The sequence below is a fragment of the Sitophilus oryzae genome, unplaced genomic scaffold (genome assembly GCF_002938485.1).
Source record: "Sitophilus oryzae breed Bouriz unplaced genomic scaffold, Soryzae_2.0 scaffold_119_pilon_pilon, whole genome shotgun sequence".
Taxonomy (NCBI): domain Eukaryota; kingdom Metazoa; phylum Arthropoda; class Insecta; order Coleoptera; family Curculionidae; genus Sitophilus; species Sitophilus oryzae.
The window spans coordinates 2,570,733-2,595,393 of NW_022145837.1; the positions used below are offsets into that span (position 1 = coordinate 2,570,733).

General features: G+C 34.8%; 1 protein-coding gene across 1 annotated transcript; it reads right to left on the bottom strand.

The window, feature by feature from the left end:
* Window positions 1-415: 415 nt before the first annotated feature.
* Window positions 416-23,741, bottom strand: LOC115891793 (armadillo segment polarity protein-like). The gene is made up of 12 exons (XM_030912352.1): window positions 23,617-23,741; window positions 23,181-23,220; window positions 19,937-20,224; window positions 18,720-19,438; window positions 18,342-18,570; window positions 15,270-15,462; window positions 14,786-14,975; window positions 8,935-9,155; window positions 8,785-8,888; window positions 6,421-6,572; window positions 4,289-4,388; window positions 416-999 (listed from the first exon to the last, which is right to left on the bottom strand). Exons 2-12 carry the CDS (start codon window positions 23,200-23,202, stop codon window positions 884-886), a joined length of 2,334 nt encoding a protein of 777 aa, XP_030768212.1. The 5' UTR covers window positions 23,203-23,220; window positions 23,617-23,741; the 3' UTR covers window positions 416-883.
* Window positions 23,742-24,661: the final 920 nt, after the last annotated feature.

Consider the following 24,661-nt stretch of genomic DNA (forward strand, 5'->3'; position numbering starts at 1 on the left):
CAAAGACATGATTACGCAACTGAAGGTTCGGATTCAGAAACCAAACGAGGGATCAACAAGATCTACTAAAGTACATTATCTTGAAACATTACATGTACAAAAAAGGTCCAAAACTGGCAAATGAAGGTATTATTTTGGTCCTAGACGTCATGAAATAATGGATTGCCCCAAGTGCATTGAATGCATATATAAAATCCATCAACAATGGCTTAGCAAATAAAACCAAGGCAGTTTCCGAATCCGAAAATTCAGACAATTAATATTTAGTTACAATTAACAAGTTTTTCAATATCTCCAATTTGTCAAAATTTAAATAAACGAGTATGCTTTACATAATTACTTGTATGGCATTTTGTTCATGTTTCTCATCAAAAACATGGAAAAAGGAGCAGTAACAAAAGGTCAAAGAAGTAAAACTACTACGTTTGGATAGAGCTAATAAAATAAATATAATGTCTCGTAAGTTTGAAGCAAATTGAAGGTTATAGAAGTGACACGTTTAAAATTTTATAACATATTATTTAAAATTGTTTACATACTTCTCAGTATCATTCAAGATTTTCACGCTTCAGCAATTCACTGCTCGATACTTTGATTTCACGGTGAAAATATCACAGATACCGATTTTTACTCTTTCCCTCAATATTGATACCTGTAGTATATTCTTTTATAACTATATGAGCAAAACAACGAGAAGTGTCACTTCTACAAACTTTTTTAGTTCGGCTATTCGACAATAGATGGCTCGACGTTCTAAAACGCGCTCGCATACGGAAGGAATTGATCAATATAAAATCGAATTTATTTTGACCAATTTTCCCAAAGTCAACCTGTAGAATAATTTCGAATTTGACATTGAAATGTCAAGATTAGAGGAATTATTTTAAAGATCGGTGTCGTACCAAGCCGCGACTTGGTCGTTAGACTCGGGCGGCGCTGGCAGCGCTTCCATGGTATCCATGTCCATGTCCATATTTATTTGTAGTTCGCTAAACAGGGCTGTAAAAACAAAATTATTATAGTTAGAGGAGTTAGATATACGTGAAGGTGGCTAAATTAACCCATAGTTGACAGGCAGTGTTGTCAACGGTAGCAGAATTGCGATACGGTTGGCAGCAGCTGCTACTATAGCTAAACGATTTGACAATATTGTTGCCACGTCTAGGAAAGTTTCCTTAGATTTAGGAAAAATAACGATTGTGAGGAAAGAAAAATGATGAAGAGAAATTTTAAAAAAATATTTTTAAACAAATTTTAGTGACAATTGATTGCATTAAAAATTTTACGAATTTCCTTCATCCACGTGGTTTCACTCGTTTATAGTTGACGGATAATTATAAGTTCCCCCTAAAGACAGCGACTATGGTCCTATCTAGTGGTATTATTGACAATATGACATTAGTTACTCTAGATTGTTAGAAGTTGGGGAATTTCTAAGTAATGAGGGGGGTCTAGGAAATTTTGAAGTAATGATTTAGGGAATTTGCAAAATTTCATTTGGAAAACCAGAATTAACCAAAAGTTAACTAGGATACGTCAATTTGACGAATTTCACTTAATTGTTTCAGCAGCGTATTTTTTTTACCGTATGATCGAAAAAAAAAACGGCAACCAGTTGGCATGTCAATGACGATCGATGACATTTCCCATATAAATTTACATATAAAATGACAGCGATTTTCATTCCATAGCCATCGCTGACGCCGTTTTTTTTTCGATCATGTAACAGTCAAATTTCCTCGCAACGACCTCTGTGTGCTAGCTCATAAATTATCGCAAATAACTATTGTTTTTGCATCATGTTTACTATAATTATTTTATTGTTAAATATTATTTTATTTAAATTTTACAATTATGCAACCCGATATACACCGCGCTATAGATACACAATATTGTTACTGGACCAGGCACACCAGCAGCAGTAGGCTTTTTGTCCATCTCTCTATATCTTTGATCATCACTTTTGTCCGTCACTGTCAGATCAAATCAGATGCTTTTGGATTTATTTATCCTTTGTTTTGGTTATTGAAATTTTATAATTATCAGATAAAATTTCGTAGTTAAATTGGTTATTTTTGATGTGGATCGCAGTGTGCAATTTGTTCATTTAATTGTGGAATTTCTGAGTTAAGTTCGTTCATTGACCGGATATGAAGTATGGCTGTCGGAAAATATTCTAGAACATAATTTTTTATTTATGCCTTTTTGTGAGTTGGACTAGTCAAGATATATAGTTCTCTATCTATATCCTGGAGGAGATTTCCGGTTGAAATCTGATTTTGTGAAGGAAATCGAATCCTTGCATCACTTCTTGTGTACTTCCCGACCGGGTATCATCGTGAAAGAGCTGGCTGCCGTTTCGTGAAGCATTCCCTGTTGGTGAATAGGTCTTCGTAGAGAAGAATTAAGGCTTCCGAAACATATTTGGTCAGAGACGTGGTTGGATTTTGTTGAGTTTACATGGACCACCGACCAATTTCCGTAAGGGATTAAATAAGCAAATTTTTCCGACCAATATCCCGATTCCACGTGCCCAAGAAGTCCCCGAATAGTTCCAAGGTATGCTATAATTCTTCTGCCTATTCTAAGTCAATGCTCAACTGATTTTTATTCGTATTGTTGACTGATTTTCGACTTTTCCACGCCCATGTGGTGTAGAAAGATTAGTTGAGTGTTATCTTTCTTAAGTCTTATTTGGTTGTTCGTAATTGTAGAGCAAGAAGACCGATCCAGACCGTACAGCACAGAACAGTCCAGAATTCCATCCTGTTGCCCGTGTAGAGGTACCCGTTGGACATCATAAACCCTCGTTGAGGTAAAGTTCAGATTTGATTAGTCCTTCTTTATTACCTTTATTAACTCCTACACGTTGTGCTAGTCTTTGTTCTATAATTGATGTTCTTTTCTAAGACGACCAATATTATTTAGGGTTTTTTATGTTCACCTTTTGAAGTCCTACACCTGGCCGGCATCCGTACGTCTGCTGACATCCGTGGGCTCCAGTGACAGTACACCGAGCTGCTTCCCTGCTGTAGCCATGTCATAGCTATACACGTAGCTCAGCCGGAGGAACTTCCGAGTTGTTTCAAGATTGTACATCGATTAGAGTATGACTGTTTAGATTTAGATTTGCTATTTATAAACCACCCTGACTGTATCTAGTATAAGTTAGCTAAGGGGTTTGACGTCATAGATTTAGTTATTTCTTATTGATTTAAATTCTGATTTAATTTATATTTTCAATCATCTACATTTCCTTCCTCTCTTTTATTTATATATTAACTTTTTAATATTTTAATAAATTACTTAATTATTTTTAGTAGTATTATTTACAGTCTAGTCTCACAGTTAAGTTAGAGTCACTTAAGTACAAATAGTTATAGAATATTTGAAGTTCATGATAGTTGCACTCAACAGTTCGAGGTTAGTGTTGAAGTCTACTTAATAGTTACATCTTTATTGCAGAGTTCATAGAGTATAATCTCGTGGCGCCCTTTTATTAATATCTTCGAACCCCGACCACCCGGCTGTTAAAATTAAAAAGCTAGTGGCCTCTATGCAACTCATTCAGATTAAGTAAACTTGTGTTTTATTGAACTTCAAATTAGAAAGGGCGTGGCAATCATACGGTATAATTTCTAATAAATACAAAAAAGGCATAGCACAAATTATGTAAAACAACAACATCTAAATAAATAAAAGTATGCAATAAAAAAGAAACGCATGCACTAAGTGCACATCCACATTCTAGCCGTTTCCCATTTAAATGATCAAAGTAGTTTTTATTTCTTTTTTAAGTAATAAGTTTTTTTTTAAATAATCCAGTTCAGCTTTTAAAAATCCCTTTGTACAGTGGATTCCAAAAAATTCACAAACAACTAGGAAATTTTTCTATTTAAATCAATTCATATTCATACTGTGAAAGCTATATAAGAAAATTATGATCATTTCAATGGGAATGACATACGCAATCTCTTACTGAGCGAAGTGAGGTTAGAATTCTGTTTAGCAGCCCTGAAAATAGTTATTGTACTACCTTTAAAAAGTTCCTATAATGTTATAAAGCATAATAATAAAGATGTATTAGATAAAATATTTTTTTTATTATTTTGTTGTTGCATAAAGACTTAAAAAGCAAACTAATATATTATTGTATTTGCTTCAATAGTTTTTTCCCCAAAGGATGTGCAAAATTATCAAAAAATATATCTTCTTAAATTGGACATCCCTATTTTTTGGTTAGTTTTTGCGACAATCTTTTTTGCTTTATTTTCGACTTGTATCTTACCTTGTTGCTGTTGATATGGCCTTCCGCCATGACTACTGTGAACGCTAGGCGGGTCCTGGGCGTACATATTATCGTAAGCCTGTTCAGGACTTAACATATCCTAAAACGTTCAAAATAAAAACAAAAATCCAACAAAAAAAAACGATAAAATAAAATTTTGTCTAAATATAAATCAAAATATGTACCAATACTACGAGGGTAGTCTGAATGTATGACTGTAGGGGGGCCACAAGAGAACATAGTCTTAGAGGATGGGAGCGTGATAAAAAACTGTGACAAATACAAAAATCTTGGATTAAAAATAACTAACGATGGAAAACTCGATGAGGGTATAAAATATCGAATAATGCAAGGCAGGAGGGCAATATCTATATTGAATGGTGTACTGTGGGATCAAGGAATCTCTAAAGCTTATAAGAAGAACATATACAGGGTGTTTCAAAACAAATGCGAAAAACTTTAGGGGGTGATTCCTTGTTCAAAATAAAGGGTAGTTTGCTTTATAAACGTTGGGTCAAAACTCAACCATTAGGGAGATTCGCGGTACAAAGATGGCGGAAAAATAATGTTTTTATTTTTTATCTTGAAAACGAAAAGAGATAGACTAATGAAATTTTATGGAAGCATTACTGTTATGAAAACACCCTTTCATGTAATTTTTTTACTTTTTTAAAATGAGTGGAAGGGGTTGAAATAAACTACCCCTATCATTCTTGTTAACGAAGTTTAAAGAAAATTCTTATCAAACACATGCAAATACTTTAATTTGGATAGTTTAGTTTGTTTAGAAACTTTTTTACCTCTTGTGTTTTTTTGATAAAACTCACCGATTGGAAATTAAAAAATAAAATGTAAAGCATTACATGTCTGGACAAAAAATATTTTTAGATTAAGAATCTAGTGATAATAATGATAATAATAATCATCTAGATAATAACGTATTGCAGTAGAGTAATGTCAAATAAAATAATATTAGGAAAATCCTAAAAAGTAACAGCGACCGATTTTTTCCTAAAAAAATTACAGCAGCCCACTAGATTCTTTATCAGAAAATGTTTTTTGTCTGACATGTAATGCTTTACATTTTATTTTTTAATTTCAAATCGGTGAGTTTTATCAAAAAAAACACAAGAGATAAAAAGTTTCTAAACAAACTAAACTATCCAAATTCATTTTTTGCATGTGTTTGATAAGATTTTTTCTTTAAATTTCGTTAACAAGAATGATAGGGGTAGTTTATTTCAACCCCTTCCACTCATTTTAAAAAAGTGAAAAAATTACCAGAAAGTGTGTTTTCATAACAGTAATGCTTCCATAAAATTTTATTAGTCTATCTCTTTTCGTTTTCAAGATAAAAAATAAAAACATTATTTTTCCGCCATCTTTGTACCGCAAGAAATACCTGATGATCTCTGGCTAAATAGAGAAGAGTGGAGGTTAGGTGTCGGAAAACGTCGTAGAACGTTCTGAACCGACTTATATTTATATACCACCCAAAATACACACTTTTATGCAAATGCCTAATAATGTTAACACTTAAATTTATTTCAAAAGAGAAAAAATTTTGAACCTCACCAACAATTCGTATTTATAGTGGTTTACAGTAATTTTGTTAAATTATACAAATATTCTCGTTGATTACTAAGCTGGCAACTGAGCTAGATGCTTTACCTAGACCATTATTCAGAAGCTACAAACCTATCGATGAAAATATGCATGGAAATTTACTGGAGTTTCTTAGCTTTAAATTTTGAGAAGTATTGAATTTTTTCTGTATTTTTGTTCCTCTAAATTTAATCTACTATGATGCCATATTATCAAGATATGTTTTTAAGGGAAAATTGACTCACTCTGTATAAAAAAAAGAAACATTTTCAGAAAAAAAATGCGTATCATTGCGAGGGCAGAAACTCTTCAGACCACCCTCGTATCTATCAAATAAAAAAATACAGGCAAATAAAATAAACTGCACTAACAAAAAAAACTGACAAAATATACATATATACTCTAAAAGAAAGTTAAAAAATACATATTATGTACTTTTACCTGACTTTATTTTATCTGGATTGGTCCCACTAAGATATACATTTAATTTATGGAAAAAAATCTGGATTTTTCGGCGATTTACTTACCTGGAAATCGGTCCCCATACCCAGATCAGGGTTCCAGAGGTTCTCTTCGCGGAACAGAGAGCTGGACAGTTCCATGGACAGACGTTTCTTGTACTCCTGAGGCTTATCCTCGGACATACGGAACAAAACTGCAGCCGCGTAAGTAGCCACGCCTAAAATTAAAAAGATATATTTTTTTCAATCACAAAACGTCACAAAAATTAATACTTTTGTGACGTGATCCTAAGCACAAAATGGTAAATAGAAAAGATGTCTCTTTTAACCAGATCTACCACCCCTTAGAATACTTGCACTTATTTCTGGGACACCCTGTCTAAGGTAATCTCTAGAATAAAAATAAGATATAGTCTATAAAATTAATCCCTCTGTCAAAAAGTTACTGATATTCTTTAAATTGAGTGCCTGAATGAATCAGATAGGTAAGTCTTTTTACTTTCGTGAAATAGAAAAGGAAAATAATAAAACAAGTGACAGTTCTTCCCCTTCTTGCAAAAATCAACACGAAATGTCATAATTGTCAAAAGTAAAATGTCATCAGCTTTTGACACTTCTAAATATCAGACCACTGCCGTCTCTAATAGTACAGCCTCGGAGCGAGATTTATGACGTCACGCTAGTTAGATACTACGGGTTAATAAATATGTTGTAGAATACATGGAAAACATAATTATTCCTCGTATTTTTGGTTATATTAAAACGTTTTTTTTTGTTTCTTGTAAAAAAACTCCAATGGCATAAATCATTTTCCCGAACCTAAATCCCAAAATAAAAATTTTAGAATAATTTTACATATAAAATGACAGCGATCTTTATTCGCAGCCATCGCTGACGCCTCTATGATCTTTTATTATTTGCAAATATAATTTTCGAACATTGATACTTGCAAAATATACATATAAATACATAAATAAAAACTTTTTTTTTTTATTAAAATCTGAATATTTTTGTTAAATTAGATCGATTTTCAAACCCCAAAATTAAAAATATATTTTACATCTTACCCATTATCTTATCTACCTATTCATTATTTGTATATTGTAAAACATTTGCTGCATTTGTATGGTTCATATTTTATTTGCCAAAGTATTTATTACTATAATATCATTTTTAAAATAGAAACCAAAAATACGGGGAATAATTATGTTTTCCGTATATTCTACAACATATTTATTAATCCGTAGTATCTAACTAGCGTGACATCATAATTCTCGCTCCGAGGCTGTTCTAACAAGGGCATTCAGCATATTTTCTGATTCTTCTTCTGAATAAAGACTAAGGAAGGGCATATCAAAATCTTAGATTTTCTGGTGAACTCAAATATTGACAATTAGTTATCGGTTAAAAAATGTAAAAACTATGATGTAGGGTAGACGTGTGGTAGACTCAATATATGTTGTTTTGACTGACATTCTTGAATATCGGTAGTTATTAAAATTGTTGCAAAATATATAATTCTAATAAAAATTTATTAACACAAACATCCGATACTACTGAAGTAAATTCTTTGACATCTAATCTTTGACAAGTAGTAAATAAAAGCATCTTATCTCTATTGGAACAATTAAATTGAATTTCATAAATGATCGGTTTTACTACACGTATGCATATTATATAGTCACTTACTAGCGAAAAGTTGTTCCATATTTCACTCGATTTTTTGCCCACAGGATCTACAATAATATTTTAGTCTTTTTCAATAAATCGCGATAGGTCACTGTTAATTTAAGTTCTGCCACAATTTCCATCTAGATTTACTACCTTGCCACAATTTCCATCTAGATTTACTACCTTTATACAACTATCAGTAGTAGAATAAATAATAAATAACATAAAAATAAGCTCAATAAGATGACAATCATAAAATTTCAAATCAAATTCAAACAAATATTATTCAAATGAATCATTCAAACAGAACTGTCAAGGATCCCCACCATAGAGTGCTTTTTCCGCCCACCATGCATGAACACATTGGACAGCATTATGCTCTTCATAGTCTTTATAAATTTTAAACTAATAAAATTAACACTAGAAAAGTCCGCGGAAACTGTCAAATTCAAATTATTCGTTTCACAGACTATAAAAAAAGTTCTGGAAATGTATTAATTGTATCATTAGACTTATATTCTATGGTCTATATTTTTTTATAAAAAAAATTGACACCCTAACGGTATGCTTATAATTCCATTTCAAGACAAGAAAAAATTGTGATTCTCTGGTTATCTTTCGAAAAAAGATAAAAATGAGCGGTTTTCGATCGTGATTTTACTTTAGAGAAAGACATAGCGGAGAAATGTGGCAACGCTGCAATAGCACACCGTCGCATTTCTATTACTGCGACTTAATAAGATACTTATTGCGATTTACTTCCACTCATGTAAATGCCGGCCCAAAAGTAACGGTTGCCTTTATATTCCGCACCCACTGTTCTTGTTACCAGTGCAACAATTTCCGTCCAAAGGGCGGTGGCCCTAAGCAAATCATAAACCAGCACCGCTATGAAGCGGCTGGGTTCACTTTAACACGCCCGCCGCCACGCGCTGGATGTTCTCGATGTCGTTGAAGAGCAGCTGCACGAAGATGGGGATGACGCGCTGTTGCCGGATCTGTTCGCGGTTGTTCCACTCGCGGGCTAGGATGTGGAGAGCGCCAACGGTGCCCTCTATGATCTCCTCCATTCGGACACCGTCGGCGTATGTACCTGGGGGTTGGCTGCCACCGCTGGCTAAGCTGGCTCGCTGAAAAAACCGAGTTTATTTTCAAATTTTCTGTGGCATTTGCCGTACAGTGTGAACAAATCAATGTATACTCTGTTTTTTTTTCTCAGGTAAGATTTCGACAGACGATGACAGAAAAAAAGCAGATGACGTCCCATACCAATCTATTTATTTTACTAAAGATTTCTAATTTTTTAAAAGTTCTATGGATGGGTTTAAATAAATACGTCATGCGTGTCTGTTGTTTTTAACCAGTTTTGGTTTATTTCAAAATGACAGATCGTATTTCAATTTATTGGTTTGACGGAGACGATGAACGACAAACGGACGCCGATGCGTATAAACTCGCCTTTAGATTTTTGACGCTTGTCAAAGTCTTGCCAAATTAGATGTTATAATTTTGTGTCAACTTTTGTCAAATACCCTGCGTTTTGGAAGATGATGCATTTTGATTCGTGTTATTAGGTGTGTTTTGTGTCTTTTGAAGTCAAGTGGAAATTAACTGTAGACCCAGAGCACAGTTTATGGTTAATACCTTAGATTAACAATAAGGAAAAAAGAAGAATCAGTTACATAAATACACAATAAAAAAAAAAAAAATTATATAAACAGTTATCATTCTGTCCTCCTTTCACAATACTGCGAAATAGGACTAGTAGTTTTCAAAGGAACGCTGGTCAAGAAAGATTCCTCTTTGGATATCTTTGAGGCATAAACATGAAGTCAGAAGCAATTTCCTCACAAAATAAATCACTGGTAACATATCCATCGTTCCGTCAGCAGATTCTGCTTTATTTTTGACAAAATAATGAATACTTGCTTAAACTATTGTAGGTAGAGTCAGTTAACTTGTATAAATTGTGTCTCATAAACAATATTAGTTTTGCAATAAGTTCTTCTTTTCTCAATGAGGTGCCATGGCGACACAAGCCATCTAGATTGCCATTTTATTTAAAAATGGCTTTTTTATTATATACCTAAAAAAACTGCAAGAAATTTAAAAATAAAAAAAAAGTTTGAAAGAGCATTTTGAATCTGCTTGATTTATTTTAAAAAATACAGAGATTAATTTGTATTTGAAATAACAAAGTTTTTATATAAAATAAATCAACAAATAGATCAAGCAATTTTCAATTTTACTCCTGTATAAATTTAGGAAGTTATAACATTTTCAGTAAAGTTTCTTTCTCTACCTTTAAACTCAACACATGGATAAATGAAAGTAATAATGGGGTATTAATAATCTATTCTTGGCATGCATATTTTAAACTCTTTAAATATCTCCAAAAACCAAGATTTTAAACATATTTAACCCTTATAATAAATGCCTTTTTTTGGGCCCAAGAATCCAAAAATTAAATAAAATACCGGGTGCTCCATAAGAAAAAATATAACTTTGGTATGGATCTTAGTTCTGAAACACCCCGTATATTTCAAAGTAATTTTAAATTGTGCACATTGCCTCCCCACATATACCCCTAAAATATTTTGTTTCTGCATCTTTCCGTTTTCCTATAATCAAACGAGGCGAATGAGGTGCGCCTGATAAAAAAGATTTATATACGGGTTATATAAATCATTTTTGATTTTTAAAATATTATTCGCAAACTGGGGAGAGGGAAATCAGACAACGAACAGAGATGATAGTTGTTAGGTAATAGCTCCTAGACTACCGTTTATGGTGTTATTTTACCAATGATGTTATTTTGGTTTGTAAGTTTTTGTTACTATGAAAATTTCACACCTCTACTTTTCAACCAATAACATGCTTTAATGTTGACTAGTTACCATGGCAACTGAAAAAATTTCCGGAAATTTTTTCGAGGCGCCACGAAACTTTAGTGGAAATTTTTTGACAGTTGAAAGGGTAAACATAAGATCTACAATCATAATGTAATGAACTACAACCTCTCTCTCTTAAATATACCCATTTGAGTTTTAGCATTTGATGTAACTAAGGTTGGTAATATTTTTTATTTAAGAGGAAATATGTTAGATATACCTACATATGAATTTCTACGAAATTGCCATGTTCTAAAAATATAGTTCTACCGCCTTTATTTAACTAAAGCAGGTATTTTTCTATTTAACGAAATATGATGATCATGATTTTAATGATTTTCGGGTATCTGGTTTCATTTTCAATTTCTTCTTTATTGACTTGTTGGTTTGCCACCAAATGTTACTATACCCTTTCTTACTCTACGTAGAGACGTTTTAAAACTAGTTATAGCTTAATGACAGAATCGCAAACAAAATGACCAAAACACATATGTCAAAAACATCAATACCTTGGCCAACAACAAGTGAAGTATTTAAAATGTCATGTTGGATTAATATTTTTTCAATTTGGGAATTTTCTTCACCGAATACCACGAAAGCTTAAATTATTCCTGGAAATTTTCTTTCGGGAACGAATATTTTAGGAAAATTATCCCTCGTCTTCGACTCGGGATAATTTTCAAAATATTCGTGCCCTCAAAAAAATTTCCGAAAATAATTTAAGCTCTTGTGATATTATAAGTGACAATTCCAGGCAGAGTACGGTACTCACAACCTTTAATTTACATAACCTATTCTCCTCAAATTTCCCTAATATAACAAACTGTTATTGTAAAAATACTACTACTTACTCTTTGGGTATCTTGGTAAGCCCTCATCAGCAACTGCACCAAATAATTGATGGCGCACGATTCACGAAGAGGCAAGAAATTGTCAGGACATAAAGCTAGGTTCCTGATCAGTCCAATGACTGCCTTGACCAAAGGCCAGCGAGACGGGGGGTTCAGCAATCTTACGATTACGGGAATACCACCAACCGCTACTGTAAAAAAATTAAGTTGATAAAAAAAACAACCAAAAAAAAAAAAATGGTAAAATAAAGGTTGACAATTGTAACATTGCAAACTGTAAAGAAGTTATAACTAAGTTATATGCTAAGGGATAGGATGGAAAACATGTAGGCGGACAAGCCAGTGAAGTTAAGGGCTCGAACACACTGGCGACCAGGTCGCACCGGCCAAGCCGCTGCTACCTCTAATACCATTAAATCAAATGATAGAGCGCACACTAACGTCCTGGCCGTCCGTTGGTCGTTGCGACCAGTAGACTGCACGGAAATATTATTATTTTCTGCCGCTTGTTGCCGGTTTCTATAAGATATAGTGTTTTAGTGTAGTTTTTGCACACATGCAGAAAATCAAAAGAAATAGTATACAGACTGGATCAAAGGGAAATTTAAATCTAGTCCTTTTTTATCAAGGGTCAATTCTAAAATTTTATATGACATACTCTATTTATGGTTGGTATGATACCTGTTTACCTTCGAGTTTCGATGTTAAAAATAAAAAAAATGCATTTTTTTTTTTTTTTTTTTTTTTTTTTTTTTTTTATTAATTAGTTTTTGGTTATGAAACATTGTAGTCGTATTGCAAGGAGGGACAACTGCTTGTCTTCTCTTCATTTAACTTTTTTCAAACAGGGTCCATAAGACTATATTTCTATTTTAAAAAGATTAAAATAAAAATAAACTTAAACATTCATAAAAATAGAAGTAAATTTACTGTTGTAGATTCTCAGTAACAATAAAAGAATTTATATTGAAAGTAACTGGAAGCTAAAACTTTCTACCTGCTTATATTTAGAGCCAGTGCCTGACGACCTTTTTTTTACGATGGTCTGTATGTTTCTAAAGGAATGATAAAGCCGTAAAGCTAAAGTCCATATCAGTAGAAAAAAGAAACAGAATATCTCTCTTTTTTCGGTCGCGCGTACACAATGCTTTTTGTTCGGTCTATTTGTTCTGCTTGTTCGTGCGCGCGCTCGATTCGTTCGGGCTAAAATGCTCAAGTCTGGACGCACCTTTAGGAAGAATACTGTTTTTGTCCTTTATTGATATAATGCTGAAAATCTCACGAGTTACATGACTCACTCTACACATATTAAACTACATAGACGTAGGATGTAGAATATTCTGTTATGAAACGACTGATGGAATAGCAGGCATCGCGGATTTGAAAAACAAGGAAATAACGACGTTATCGTGTAGTCGGGGTTGGAGATTTTACTTACTCCATTTACCACACCAGTATTTATTAACAAAAAATCCAAGAATATTTTAAATTCATTATTTAATACTAGAACATTTAATAAGCTCATGAATAGCAACTTCGCTTTTTAGTTAACTCGGATATTTTAACATTTCTGAAACAATATTTTCTAATTGGTAAAACGTAAAAACTCTGTTGAAACTGGTCGTTCATCACCCTAAAGCTCCGCGCGCACTGAATAGGTATCGGCGAGAGCGAGCGGCGCGACCGACACGACCGGTCGGAAAGTCGATTGTAGCCGCGCACTGGAGCCGCACGATCGGCGGTCGAGAGTACGTCACCAGCATAAATTTGAGCAGAGACGAGGAGAGGTTTATTCAAATTTAGTCAAATTCATTCGGCATTTCAAAAAAATATAAAGTATTATTACTATTTATACTTTTATGTAACTTTTTATATTTTATACTTTATGATGGAAATTAATATTATTTAGATCTTAACCAAACACACATTAATATATTTAGATCTTAACAAACCACATAAAATTAGTGAAATACAGTGGAAGATGGGGATAAAATATACTACATGACTCTTAGCTTGGCCGATTTTAACAAAAAGTAATAATACAAAAAATTCCATACTTATGTGGAGAACTTTAGACTCCCTGTATATTAAAAAATTAGTGAAATATTACGTAATCTAACCCGACATTTGTGTGAAAAATGTCTATTTGGAAATAAAACAGGTTTTAAAATACGCGCCAAATAAAGCACTTCTATCACCGCCATATTGGAAAAGGTTGAATTGCCTTGTGTGGAGGTGGTGGTGGGTCAGCATGGTGGCCCGGCCGCGGCCGTGTTGTCGCTTTTCAACATGCCAGGTGTGACGTATTAAAAATAAAGTGAGGATTTTTATTCTGGGCTTTTTTGTTTTTATTTATTTTCTTAAGCACGACTTCAAATTTTTCGAAAGTGAGATAGCAAAAAATTCTAGAATTAATTGCTTTATTCAATTATGCTAACTCCAAAATATAGCGAAAGAGCCCATTGCTGGCATTTCCTAGTGAATGTTAACAATCACTGAATTTCCCACTTTCACTGTAACATATATATAAATCCTTATTTATTTTTAATATATTATTCGCAAACTGGGAGAGGGAAATCAGACAACGAACTGAGATGATAGGTGTTAGGTAATAGCTCCTAGACTACCGTTTAAGACACAATGATGTTATTTTGGTTTGTAAGTTTTTGTTACTATTTATGTCTGTTCCCAGAATCCCTGACTAGTCAGCACGTTTCTCATTGGTTAAAATGCGTAGAAACCTGATTGTTAGTCAGGTTTTTACGCATTTCAACTAATAAGAAACGCGCTGACTAGTCAGAGATTCTTCTGGGAACAGACCTTATGACTATTCCAGGCAGAGAACGGCACTCCTTTCATTTCATTTAATAGAATTAGTAGGACTACTTACAAATTTAACCTTTGATTTAAATAACCTATTTTCCTCAAATTTCCCTAATATTGTTTCTGTCGAGCGCATCCAAGCCAGAATAAAAACTATTTAATTCAAACTGTTATTGTAAAAATACTACTACTTACTCTTTGGGTATCTTGGTAAGCCCTCATCAGCAACTGCACCAAATAATTGATGGCGCACGATTCACGAAGAGGCAAGAAATTGTCAGGACATAAAGCTAGGTTTCTGATCAGTCCAATGACTGCCTTGACCAAAGGCCAGCGAGACGGAGGGTTCAGCAATCTTACGATTACGGGAATACCACCAACAACTCTGTAAAAAATTTAATAGATTGTTTAAGCATTTATAAAACACCAATCAGCAAAAAGTGGCAAAATAAAGGTTGACAATTTTAACATTGCAAACTGTAAAGACAGTTCTATACTAAGGGGCAGGATGGAAAATATGTTGGCGGACAAGCCAGTGAAGTTAAGACACAGAAAACTGTTGTGTCGTTAAATAAACGTATTGGAATAACTTCAAAAAATGTCACAAATGATGGAGTAACAAAAAATATAATGTCATTTATCTAGAGAATAAGATATGAGGAATATTTTAATCACCTACCTGACTTGATTTTGTGCGAGTTCTGATTTATCGTGTCTCGATGTCAAATGTCTGAGAGCGCATATGGCGGGTTCTGTGATTTCTTCGTGATCTCCAGCGTTCACGATGGTCCTCACCAACGCGGAAATGCCATCATACTGACAAACAGTCTCTTTGTTAAACTGATTGTTACAAGTCAGATTCGATAAGATTCCTGCAAATTAACATCAAAAAGCTGGTTAAATATTATTCAAAATCCGGTGTCATTCCAAGAACGGTAAACCAAAAGGATTGCTCATCCTCATAAGATGTACGTTCTCCTCTTCCCGCGCTTCAGCTGACAGTTGTGACGTCATTGTAGTCCTTGTCATGATAGTGTGTATTATTAGTTGCCGATGATAAACTTATAAAAATAACAGCTGAGAAATTTTGAGTTAATTATTTTGTCAATTTTAAATGTGAAAAGGGGTTTTTTAAAGTTTTTAGAGCTATAGAGTGTATAAATACGTTCATTTTGTGTTGTGGATTGTGACAAAGTGCTTATTAAGTGCCTACGATATTGTTTATTAATTGTTTTAAAGCAAAATATGGAAGTACTCTAAAAAGAATGCCCGCAAAAGGTGAAGCTCGGAACTGCTGTTCTTAAAAATGCTTTATCCGAATATTTAATATGATTTATAGAGTTAATTTTCTATACTGCATACATATAAGGTGTTTAAATAATAAACTAAATAATGAACGTTTTGCATCCGGCAACCAATAATGCACGTGTGTGTATTATTGGTTGCCGGATAAGAACTAATAACCATGACAAGGACTACAATGACGTCAAAAAGCGAGGAGTTTTCCCATGCACTTGGCACACTTTTGGCTGAATGAGCAGTCCTATTAGGTTAACTGTTCTTGGTGTCATTCTACTAAAAATGTTGCCTGATAACTATAGAACACTGTACTATAACCAAGATTAAAAAAAAAGGTTTTTGATTAAGTTTTTAAAAACATGTTTTTTTCTTGTGTTTTAAAACAGTTTTCAAAGACGGGTTTATATTTAAAACTGTAATGAAGTTCATAAAAATTTCTAGGACACCCTGTATATTGTGTTAATATTATACTAGAATAATAGGGACTTTATTTTCTTTTAATAATGACAGTCAATGTATTTTATTGTTAACTCATTATTGTAATGAACTTCATTAGTGTTTCTATTGTTGAATTAAATAAGTTAAATATTTAATTGCCATTTTGTAAGAGAGTTTTGATCGGTTTTGGTCGCTGTGGTTCGGTGCGAGAAACCGAGACGTTTGCGCCGCTCTCCCTACCAGTGCAGGTTGAGTGGAGGGGAGCGTCAGTCGAGTACCTCGGCTGCAGCAGCACTAGTTAGTTAGTTAGTGGTCGCACGTGAACCAGTGAGGTTCGAGTCCAGAGTGCCCTGCCAAGTGCCCTGCTGCCAGCCGCCTGCCGCCGTACTGTATAAGGTAAGCACCCACCGCCAACGTGATCAAGAGTAGGTCGTATTCTTTTTATTGTTAATACCGTTTACTGCCTTGACGCGTTACAGGGATAAGGGAGACAGAGATAGTTATATTCGCTCAGGTAGACCAACCGGCCTCTAGTAAGGTGGGGGGATATTTGAACGGAACGCGCGACCACAGAAAGTTAGGAAAATGTGTATTCGCTCAGGTAGACCAACTGTCCTCTAGTAAGGTGGGGGCCTGGTTGACCGAATCACGTGGACGCGAGGCATGATTTCTTTTGTTAGAGAAAGGAAGGAGAGTGAGACAGATAACGGGCAAGGTGGTACAGTAAACACACGGGTCGCGAATGTTCACGGAACTAAAACAGGACTTCGCCCTAATCCCGAGGCTGGTTTTGTAGCTCCCGTATTTTTCTAGGTGTGTCGTCCGGACGACACCCTGCATCAGTGACGCTAAACGGGATCTCGCCGAAATCCCGAGCTGATCGGGCGCTGTGTGTGCGGGCTGCGCTTATCCAACCGACGTACAACTCGCCGAGATGTCGCTAACGTCGTGATCGATCCAGGGCTCGCGTGTGTGTATATCCCACAGGACGCTGTTAGTTTCGCGATCGATCCAGGGCTCGCGTTTGTGTATCCCTCGGGACGCTGTTAATTTCGCGATCGATCCAGGGCTCGCGTTTGTGTATCCCTCGGGACGCTGTTAATTTCGCGATCTATCCAGGGCTCGCGTGTGTGTATATCCCACAGGACGCTGTTAGTTTCGCGATCGATCCAGGGCTCGCGTGTGTGTATATCCCACAGGACGCTGTTAGTTTCGCGATCAATCCAGGACTCGCGTTTGGGTACCACGGGACGCTTTTAACGTCGACGCCGATCCGAGGTTCGTGTTACGTTGTCAAAACGGACGCCGTTCCAAGAAATGTTTAGCTGCGACCATCGGGACGCCTGTAACGACGTCGCCGCCGTTTAGAGAATCGCGTCATAGTAGAGTATGTTGCTCCGGTGCTTACGTGTCCGTGTTCAGTAGGACGCCGCTAAATTCAACGTCGATCAGGAACTCGCGTCATCTTATTTAATAGGGCGTCATTTCGCGTTTTGAATTCGCGTGATAGAATCAGTCAGAGAGTTGCATCTCGGGAATAATCGATCAAAACTCTAGAGGTACACGGTTGTTAGTGTAAATTTTGTTCTGCAAGGTACCAAATATTTATTTTATTTTTATTATTGTAAAGTTTACTTTACGGGTCTTTAAATATACATTTTATTTCACTGTTGTTACGATTCGAGGACGTGAACCTTCCTGGATTCTTTTTGTACATAATTAATTAGTTAAATAAAAGCCTAGTGTTACGTTATAGTTAATTGTGTGTTTTATTTTCTTTTCATCTCATCACTCCCTGGTATCTCCACTGTATAAAAGCTACCCGTATTGGCACTAGTGTTTTCTCAAACACTTTAAATATTGGGATGGCGCCCGAGGAACCGAACCAAGGCAACTCGGCGTCAGTGACCTTTCTCTAAAACGGGGGAGACTCACAAAACTTTATTAAAAATTCCAGTTACCAAAAAACATTTTTAGTTGACTGACAACAAAATAATATCTCAATGACATTTACCTGCAGCACAAGTGACTACATTGCCATCTGGCGACGACAAGACTTGTACCAAGGATGACAGAAGAGTGTCCAGTCCGTTGACTTTTGTAGCAGCGTCAGACAAATTCCTTAAAGTCCACAGGCAGTTTTGGACCAATCTCTGACTTCCACTGCCCAAGTGCATGGCTAGAGCTTGCATACCGCCCGCTTCGACTATAGCTGGTTTGTTGCTAGAGCAAACTGACAAAACCTGGACAAAACAAAATGTCAACTTATCAAACCTGGTCCCTGATACAGGAGAATAGAAAAACGAGAAACCCCAGAAAACACACAAAAATGGGACACCCTGTACATTATGTAAAAAATTAAAATAAATTTCCAAGTAATTTAAAAATATACCTTCAAAACTCTTGAGGTGGTCCACAACAGCTTCTCGTAATTGTAAGACCTCATTATCCTGACCAGCTCAATGGGTCCTTGGGAAGCCAGAATAATCAGCTTGCTTTCCTGATTGCCAAAAGCCAAAATTTGCAAACAGTCGGTGACAATAGCCAAAAACTTGGTGTTGTTCCTCTGTAACAAGGCCACCATCTTCTGTAACCCTCCAGCCAGACGCACAGCCATCTTCGAACCTTCCTGGTGCAACAAGAGGTTATGTAATGTGGTTATCGCATAGAACAACACGCTTTCCACGGGTGAACTTAGTAATTTCACCAAGGCGGGTATACCACCACTTTTGAATATAGCCAGCAACCCTTGTCTGTGATGGGACAACTTGTGCAAGGTACCAACAGCACCCTTCGTGGTCTCCAAGTCATTTGAATTGGATATAGCTCTAACCAAAGCTGCTACCATTTGGGGACTGTTCATTATAGCGTGCCTAGAAGCCTCCTTTTTGGACAATTGGTGGACCATCATGGCCGCTTGGGATACCACCACTTGGTCTTCGTCATTTAGGAGTTTGATCAACTCAGGGATAGCTCTGGTGGCTAGTTCGGCATCGTCTTGGTAGTTAATTAGGTTGACCACGGCATGTCTCAGCATTTGGCTGGGTTCTGCCAATCGTTGGACTGCTGTTTGGGTCTGAGGGTCGAATTGGGTTGATGGAATTTCGATACCTAATATATAGGGAATAAAAAAGAACCAATAATAAGGCCTGTTCTGTAGAACATCAGAGCTATGGCAATTACAATATACAGGGTTGCCCGAACTGTATTCCATAAATGTACTTCGGCAGCATATACTGCCGATAAAAATAAGTTTGTATAAATGTATGTCCAAAAATGCTTAGTTTTGGAGATACAGGGTGTAGAAGTTTCATTTTTATTTTGATTTTGATGTCAATACGACTCCTACTTGTAGAGGGCACCACCTACATATTTTTAACTGGTTTGACGAGTAATAACTTTTCGTCCCCTGTATTTCCGAAACCAAGCATTTTAGGACATACATTTATATGAACTTTTTTACCTATTTTTATCTACAGAATATGCTGCCGAAGTTTCCGGAATACAGTTCGGACCACCCTGTATATTATAACAAAAAAATGCTGTATATTATTTCCCATATACATATTATTTATAACTAGTTTTATACTTAAAAAACCCATCTCTTACCTTCTTCCAGCGTTTCCGGGAACATGGCAGCCCTCACCCTGTGCGACCTGGTCTGCGTCAGCTGGCTGTTCATCTCGTCGACCTGATCCTGGGTAAAACCCGGGTAACCTCCTTGGTCCAGGTCGAAGAGGTCCTCGGAAAGGTCTTCCTTGCCGCTGAGCGAGGGTACCTGGGTTTGGGCGCCAGAGTGGATACCCGAATCACCCATGTAGTTGTTCTGTTGCCAGGACATGACCGCTGGGTCTTTGGAGTTGGACTTGGGCATGTCGGAGGCGTTTTGATATGACACTAGAAGAAAATAATGGATATTATATGGTGAAAGCTCTCCTTGTTGATAGCTTTAATAAGCGATTATCTCTCATATAATGTGCGTCTACTGGATCTGTGTCTATGAAACGAATTTCAAGAATAAAGACACAATATTGGAGTATGATCAATATTCTACAAAACATATTTAAATAAACAGCAATGTATTTTATATTGTAACGCAACGTAATAATAAAATATTATTTTATTAATGCATTACGGCGACGGTGCTGTTCGCCTGGAGAGCATTATAGGGTAAGGTTTGTGCTCAAATGAGCGCCACTGAATCTACCTAATAGTTAAATAACATTAAAGATTCAGAAAACTGTTATTAGGAAAAGATATTTGCCAAGATGGAACCTCATTCATGCAATAAAACAAATAAGTTTCTACTCTACTAAATCTAAATATATTAATTAAAATTAACGTTTGGTTATAAAATACGTTTGTTTTATAACAACCAAAAAAAAAACAACGAAATAGGTTTACATTTTGAAAATGAGGTTAAAATGTTATTTAAATTTGTAATTAAAGTATATAATTAAATTAAAAAGTATATAATTAAGTGAAATATTACAGATGTTGAAAACTACTTATAAAAAAAATAATAAAATTAAATCAGGCTTTACCATCTATATCTTTTTATAGTGTACCCCAAAATAAAAGTATACAAGCCTGGGTAACTTATCCAACAGCAGCAGTTGATGAGTTGGAAAACAGGGTGGATGTCTCGACACCATGTGATCACGTGCACGTGAATGTAAAAAATAAAACCGTCCAAAGCAAGAAAGGAAAACCAGGAAAAGTAAAAACCAGAAAGAAATAACCAAGACCCTGTGGACAATATTTAAATTAATATTTGTAGACTTTAGGTTATGATACCTTACTCCAAAGCGTAACTAACAAGTCATCCAGCTACCATCGACAATTAAAAAAGTTAGTGGATCCATTCCAAAATTGTCCAAATCTAATGAAAATTATTAAAAATCTTAATTGAAAAAGGCAAAAAACGTGAATAAGTTAACTTACCCAATATCTGGCCACATGGCACATCAAAAAACTAATCTATTTTGGTTCAGGCAAATTCTTATAAAAATTTACAAAATTATTCAACAGCATCCAAAAATTAAAGTGGTAATCCCCACAGGAACCAACAGTACAGGATTTCACCAAAAAAAATACGATCTCCTCCCGATCGCCACGCCAATATGGCGATTGGAGGGAAAAGAACAATCAGGTGGATGACACTTCTTATGGGAGAACCCAGAGAGAACTGGCCTGAACTGGCAATGATTCAAAACTTGACTATAAGCGATTTTCTAGGAATCTCCCTTACCGATAAATTATTGACAAGAGTGACAGATAAAACCTTGACGTTCTTTCACTTAGACAATTCTTTCAGTATTACAGTTCATCTCTAACTAAACTCTAAACTCTTCGGACTAACGTGTAGGTGTTGATAAATATTTTTTTTTCATTTTAACATGCTCATTATTATTCTCCTGATTTAGGTGACAGAAAAGGATCATCAAATCAAATTGGCAATGGCAAAAACACTAATTTTTAATCAAGGAGCCTTGGAAAAATAGTTTTAATCGTCTAATGTTTTTCGTATCTTGTCCTGGCTAGTTAAAAGATACCTAAATCATATTTTTAATCATATCTCAATTTTTTCAAACGGAACAAGGGTGGCTCGTTAGCATATTTGGAAAAAGCGTTTTTTTTTATTAATAATTTGGTACCACATACTTCGTATTTCGAGTCAAGTTGTCGTTATGAACCGCATGTTACAATTTCAAATAAACCATATGCGAAAATGTCAAAAGTTGACATATGAAAAGTCATTCTATTCAGAGTTATTTTCTATTGAATAAAGTAAAAAAAAATAGCGAGGGTGCCATTTAACAATCAAAATATGTGGGTAGTCATTTCCGGTGAAACAGGAAGTGACCAAAAACAATTGAATGCGTCAATCAATCCTAATTTATGTCATATAGTATCATACTAAATCTCGTTTTTTTTATCTAAAGTAGTAAAAAAGTTATAAGGGTGAGCCACTTTTGAGACGCACCCGGTATACACGTGGGAAAGAGTCCAAGTGGACTTAACGCAAAGTAGTATGTCAGTGCAAAACACCTCATTACATTGGCCGCTTGCAAATTTGTCGAATTTTTATTGACGGGATGCATCGCCTAATTTTTTAACGAGAACGGTAGTAGACCGAGCTTGGAGAACAGTACAGTCGTTATCGGTAAAATAGTTGCATGGTTTTATTAGTTTTTTATTGTTTTTCTTCTTAATTTTTATAAAGATTATATCTCATTTATGCAGAAAAATGTTGAGGAAATAAAACTGATTGAAAATGCGAAGAAAAACAAAAAAGAGCCATTAAAACACACTTCCACGAGTTTTAATTGCTATAGCAATATTATGACAACTTCAACCTTATATCAGAAGAAAATCATATAAAACAAATTTGTTGACAACGACGCAAATTGTATGCGAAGGCCGTCGATCGACTGTCAATAGTGTCAATCGAAAAAGTCAATGGCTGCCTGGCTTGGGATGTTGTAAGTACATAATTTATTTTAATTTTTATCCTTATAAAGTTTTATTAAATTTTTGTGCTTAAATTAGTTCAAAACACGTCTATATAAGGTAAGAAAGTGCTAATATCTGATGTTTTTACTGAATCTGTATAGAAAAATTTACATATTTAAACAGTCCATAATAGTGACTGTACCCACCCTATAAAAACACATGAAAATGGGACACCCTGTACACTTAATCCAATTCTGAATTAGACAATAAAAAGACTCTGTAAATAGCCCCGTTTGTTTATTATAGACAAGTTATGGTATTTTTATAGAGTATTATTATTTATCAATGACATTCATTCTCTTACTCGTAAATAGTAAATATAAAAATTTTGACTTACTTGATCGGCTTTGGTAACTCATATCGGGTGTTTGTCACACCTAGAAAAAATACAAGAGAAATTCCTTAATTCTGAGAAACTTTTATTAGTCATCTAGGTAGATGTTTGGATAATCTTTTGGGTGACAAATCGATTACAAAATTCTCTACCTAACCCGGAAATAACAGTTAATTTTCTTAATTTAAAAGGTAGACGGAAACATGCCGGCCACAACAAACACAGATATTACAATTACACACAAACAAACCACGAAAACGGAATCACAGAAACAAAGAAATAAGGAAACGTCCATTTTGAGAGCGATCTTTCATACACACACTAGATAGTAGACGACAAATCGATGTTGTTTTGAACTAGTTTAACTGATTACAGGCTAAATTTAGACTTTACCTGTCGGATTTTCATGCTAATTTAAAGTAGAGAGCTTGGATATTACCTTTTACCAGAAAATTACCGCACTTTCCTCGGTTTGGGATGGAAATCTGCCACTTTTTTATTTGATTTTTCAGGCAACAACACCGCACCCGTGTACAAACTTTTCAATTTCGGGCTTGCGCGACTTGACAGCGATTTACATTCCTCACAACGTTGCCGGGTTTTGTCAACTAGTCTATTTTAATATTCATTGATTTTTTATTTTTAACTGTAAATTAATATAGATCATCTAAAAATACCGTACAATCGAAAAAAACGGCGCCCAGTTGGCTTGGAAATAATGATCGATGACATTCCTTATATAATTTTCCATATAAAGTGACAGCGATCTTCTTTTCATAGCGATCGCTGACATCTTTTTTTCGATCATAGGATAGCATGAGGATAGCTTAAAAGCATTTTTATCATAAGATATCTAAATCTATGATCTAAATAAATGATTTTTTAGATTTCTTTGAATATCTCCTAAAGTCTTAAGAATAATTTTTCACACTGACAACACCGCAGGCATATTTTAACTTATGCAACCATAAATACCGGTCAGTATCTTGTGTTGCCTAACCTTAACTACGTAATTTAAATGTATTTCACGAAAAAAAACTTGGAAGTTGCGTTTTTTATTCCCTGATGTCCCAAATTAAAGAAAATCTAGAAAAAATATAGATTTTTCTATATTTACCAGTGGTGGTTCGTGGGTATAACATTATGTGAAGAGTTAATTTCTTAAATTGCGCCTCAGGCGAAAGTTTTTTTTGGCGCATTCACCATTTTGTCAACATTTTTTTTTGTTATTATTTATACACTAATATCTATAATATTTTCGTTTTAGTTTGGGCTAAAACACATTAAGTAAAAAGAGATACAACCAGTTTTCGATAAACACATTATTTTGCATTTCAGTGAAAATATAATTAAATGTAAATTAAATATAATCAACATTATATACAGTGTCCCCCATAAAGTTGGATCCATATGGACGTTTTTTTTATATTAGAGTTTTAAAAAATCTTTTTGTGGCAATCACTTTTGCTTTGAAAACAACTTAA